Source organism: Chenopodium album, chromosome 11, assembly GCF_948465745.1.
Source record: "Chenopodium album chromosome 11, dcCheAlbu1.1, whole genome shotgun sequence".
Lineage (NCBI taxonomy): Eukaryota > Viridiplantae > Streptophyta > Magnoliopsida > Caryophyllales > Amaranthaceae > Chenopodium > Chenopodium album.
This window is the reverse complement of record NC_137844.1, coordinates 16,410,786-16,415,764: the sequence shown is the minus strand read 5'-3', so window position 1 is coordinate 16,415,764 and position 4,979 is coordinate 16,410,786. Positions and strand designations below refer to the sequence as shown.

The 4,979-nt window shown below is 36.1% G+C and overlaps 1 protein-coding gene across 1 annotated transcript; it reads left to right on the top strand.

Moving 5' to 3' along the window:
- The first annotated feature begins 225 nt into the window (after nucleotides 1-225).
- LOC145566380 (uncharacterized) lies at nucleotides 226-1,230 on the top strand. Its single transcript, XM_081625818.1, has 3 exons — nucleotides 226-628; nucleotides 688-812; nucleotides 940-1,230. The coding sequence occupies exons 1-3, from the start codon at nucleotides 226-228 to the stop codon at nucleotides 1,228-1,230; spliced, it is 819 nt and encodes a 272-aa protein (XP_081481944.1).
- Nucleotides 1,231-4,979: the final 3,749 nt, after the last annotated feature.

The window sequence follows — 4,979 nt, the reverse complement described above, 5'->3', positions numbered from 1 at the left end:
TATCTTTCTTCACTTTTTGACTGCCATTTAAATGTTGAAGTTTGTTTGACTATAAAAGCGGTGAAGTATTTGTATAAATATGTTTATAAGGGGCATGATCGAGTGGCCTTTAATGTTTCAGCTCATGATAAAAATTCGAATGATGAGATTGATCAGTATTAGTTAGGAAGGTGGGTGTCACCATGTGAAGCAGCTTGGAGGATTTTTGGATTTGATTTGTTCGAAATGTATCCACCAGTGTTACCTCTATCTGTTCATATGCCAGACATGAACACTGTGTGTGTACGGCCACATGAAAGATTAGATGTGGGTATTGCAAGTGGTGCTTATGCGAAGACTCCTTTAACAGAGTTTTTCCGTTTAAATGCAACTTCTGAGAATGGTCTAGGGTATTTATATGGAGAATTCCCAGAGCTCTATAGGTGGGATGCTACTGCAAAAACATGGTTCAGACGACAACGTAAAATACCAATGGTAGGCCGGTTAGCTTTAGTAGCTCCTTCTGAGGGTGAACGCTTTTACATTCAGCTGCTGTTACTGAATGTCAAGAGTCTTAAGTCGTATACAGACTTGTGTACATTTCAAGGCCATGTTTGTGCGAGTTTCAAAGAGGCATGTTTAAAAGCAGGTATTCTAGAAGTGGATGATGTTGCAAGCATTTGTTTAGCTTAAGAGACTGAAATTCAGTTGCCAGTAGCTCTACGTCGTTTATTTGCTACTGTCCTGATATTTTGTCGGACCAGAAAATCTTGAAGAACTATGGTGAAAATACTACACTGCATTGTCAGAAGATTTTGCACAAAAATACTCTGGTACAGAAAGTAGGATAAAAAAACTGACAAGAAGATTGGTGGAAAAGCATTTGGAAGCTATGGGAAAATCATTAGGTGAATGTGGTTTGGCTATTTTGATTAATAGTAATGATAGTTTGATTGACAGAATGAAAGACATCCAAGATGCATTAGATGCTCCATTCCCTCAAAACTGTATAGACAGTCGGAGTCTCTTGAATATAGGTCAAAGGGAAGCAAAACATGTATAATGCAGCATGTACTAGAAGGAAAGCCAGGAGCATTTTTTGTGGATGGTCCAGGTGAGACTGGCAAAACATTTTTATACAATGCACTCTATGCAGATATCCGTCTTATGAACAAGATCGTTTTACCAACAGCTACTTCTGGAATAGCTGCAGCAAACATTCCTTCTGGTCGTGTGGTACCTGGTTTTTAGTGGAAAAAGATTAGTCTATAAAGGTTTCACTTAAGTGTCTGATAAGACTTATAAACAAAACTTAGAGTCGCCACCTCATTTTTATCCGAATAAGGACGGATTTTAAAACAGTCAATTTTAAGAAATAAAACTAAAAAAAAAATAAAATCAAATGTTAACTCCATAAAGATAAATAAGGCATAGGGTTTACGTTAAGAGAATTGAACGTCTGGAACTCGTCTTCCCTTCCATTCTAAGGAACGGGCTCTTACTATTGCGTTGTTAAAAATCAAGTTTTAAGACATGTTAATCACAAAAATAAAAAATGATATAATAATTAATATAAGGTAGGTTTGAGCACCAAACTTGCACTACGTAGCGATCATAGTGAGATTTTGAATTCACTCACGGATCAAAACCTTCGTAGTTAGGACAGATGCCATGTTTTAAATAACCAATTCCATTGGATTTTTAATTTGGGTAGTTGACATAAACGTCATTTTTTTGTAAGTGGGATCTTAGTGATCTTTGACGGATTCACTCATAAAAGTAAAATGAACCACCTTGGTTGAGGAAAATCACCCCGATTAGTGATCACCAAAAATGTCTTTTGAAGAAGATAATTCAACAAATGCATCCTAATTGACGACTTTTTTAGTGGGTCAAGGTATTTTTTGGAGTGAAACTGTAAGGGTTCACTGTATAATCTCACTTTGGGTTTAAAAACACTCAAGGGTAATTTTTGTAAGGTTTTAAAGGTTATGTGTTTAGGCTTAATGGAATTGACTAAGTAAAACACGACACCTGTCAAGGCCTTATTTCCAAATAAAAGGGAACAATAAACTATTTAATCATATCCGATTGTCAATTAATCCATCGGGTAATTATAATAGGATATAAGCTTATTTTTATGGAGATAGATAATTGTTACAACCTTATACAACTAAATAATTAATCTTAAACCTCATGTTTGGAAATGAGGCCATAACCTTGTATTAACTATCATTAATTATTAAAACAAACAAGTAAAGTTACGATTCATTCTTGTGTCGTGATGGTAGAGGGAAAGATCGGTCGTTGGACAATCACCCTAAAGCCAAACAATATTTCTACCTAAACCAACCTAAGACAAGTCTACGGTATGTAGAGGATCGTATCCACAGGGAATGGGTAAAGAACACCAAGAGTATGGAACGGTTGTAAGCTAATTCAGCCACAAATTTGGTTTTGATTAGTTAACTAATATATAAAGGAACGCTAGGGGAAACGGGATTCAACACTAACCAAACCAAAGAATCAATAACAAGGACAAATCATGAGCACACAAGGAAGATAGAATAGGAATTTAACATTGTCTTCTTTCAAAGTTACAACATAAGTACTTCCTAGATTAAGCACCAAAATAACAAGGATTAAGCATCAAGGATGGGAATTGGGTTTCTAGCTCGAGTTTGTCTCTCGATCGTTCCGAACTAGCATGAATCACAAATAATTAGGATTTCTCACCTAATTACCACACTAAAGCATCCTACTCAATGAAATCAAACATCCATAGTCATGAAGGTAGCATAATCTAATTGCACAGGAAAGGACTCACTCCAAATCCCCATCTTTCGATGTGAGAAGAGGGATGAACACATGAGTATAAAGCGGCCATCAAAATACACATGCGATAATCAATTCAAGCATAAACAGCTATCAATCCAAGGTAAAACATGAATAAATCCAAGTCAATCAACCATAGCTTGATTGGGTTTTCACCCAACCCCTAGCTAAGAAACTACTCACTAAACATGGTAGAAAGCAGTCTAACAATTAAATCTAGGGTTAACATGAAATCAATTAAACTAGGAGAGAGATTAGACAAGGATGATTAAGCATGCAAGAACAATTAACAATGATTAAGAAAGACCTAAGATTAATCAGAGATAAAATCAGGAAATTAAATAGCAAAGGAGAGAGAAAGAGATTACTTAATAAGCTTCAAAGTTGAGAAAATGTTGAAATTGATGGAACAAACTTCCAATAATTCTTAAAAATGATTGAGTTTTTGAGAAACTAAACTAAGGGAGAGGAAAAATATGAACTAATTAAGAAGATAAGCCTAAAGGATTTCAGAAGGAATAAGCCCCCTTACAAATGAGCCCCCAAAAGCTACTTATAATCCCCAATTACATAGTAAACTCCGCAATAGAAAGTTCGCAGGGCCTATCGAGCGCGACCTCTCCAAGGCCTGGAGAGGCCGCTCCCAAGGACTGGAGAGGCCGCTCCATGTCTTGGAGAGGCCGCTCCAAACTGGGGCGAGTTGGGGCAGAATGCTCCGTAGTAGAGTGGAGAGGGCTCTCCAAAAAGGTGGAGAGGCCGCTCCAGGTGGAGAGGCCGCGCACCTATGTTGGAGAGGCCTCTCCGCATCTCTTCTTTCAAATCTGCCAAGTGAGGCAGGAAGTTCAGCAACGAGGTGGAGAGGCCGTTCCAGTTGGAGAGGCCGCGCCCTATGTTGGAGAGGCCTCTCCTCACAAAATCTCTTGAGTCTACCAAAGAAGGCATTAGCTACAGCAGCGGGGTGGAGAGGCCTCTCCACTAACCTGGAGAGGCTGCGCCTTAGGAGAGGCCGCTCTAGTCGATTGAGAGGCCGCTCCATTGCAACCTTTTTCTTTTTCTTAACTTGGCTCCCTTGCCTTGGCTTCTTTCCATCATCTTCTTGCTTTCAAACTTGGTTTATCATCCATAGGCTTCACTTGGTCGTCTTTAGGCCTAAAAACTCAACAAAAACACGAACAACCCGTGAAGCACAGGATACACAAAAATTGTATAATAATGGAGTGAATGTGAACCAAAACACCGATTTTAACAAGTAAACAAGGTTCAAAGACACCCTAAAACCATACCAAAATACAAGTTATCATGTGAAAGGGTTTGAAATAAGAAGGTTCACAAAATTATAAAAAATTTTAAAGTTTGTTAAAACTCTTATTTCTGAAGTCGTCTTAAAATAAAATTAAAGTCCTTAATACATCACTTATTTCAAAAGTCATTTTTTAAATAGTATTAAATATTTTTTTTTAAAACAAAAACGTTTTGAATTAAAGTTTATTAATAACTCTTATTCTAAAGTCATCTTTAAAATAAGATTAAAGATATTAAAACGTATTTTTTAGAATTAAAGATTGTGAAAAACTCTTATTTCTAAACTCATCTCTAGATAAAATTAAAGTTACTTAAAACTCTTAACAAGTAAAGTTCTATAAATGTAAATACATGATATAGTGTAATATAGGTTCCATGACACCATTAGTTTCTTGAAAAAAAAGTAATACAATTTTTTTTTTAAAAAGAAACACGTGCCTATTTCACCTCTTTGATAGCTTAAACTAAAAAAATCATTAAAAAATATAGAAAAATCGAAAAAATTATTGTGAGATACGGTTGGAAAGCTCTTGAAAAGTGCTATCACTTGAGCTAAAGAAATAGAACTGCTTCTGGACGTAAGGGTTATTTCATAGGCCATCTTTGGGACGTGGTAAGTAACTCTTCACTCTTGAACATCCTTTACATAAACTCTTAATTCCTTAGGTCTTTAAGCTCACTTTAAGAAGAAAATTATTTTTAAAAAATATATCCTAAACAAACACATGAATGTATTTACCTTCATATTTAAAATGCATTAGAAAGAGATGCAATGCAAAATGCAATTAACCCCCCCTCTTTGTAACCTATCACCTCACCAATAGGCTTGGCTTTCTAATTTGGAGTAATGAAAGATTTAGGGC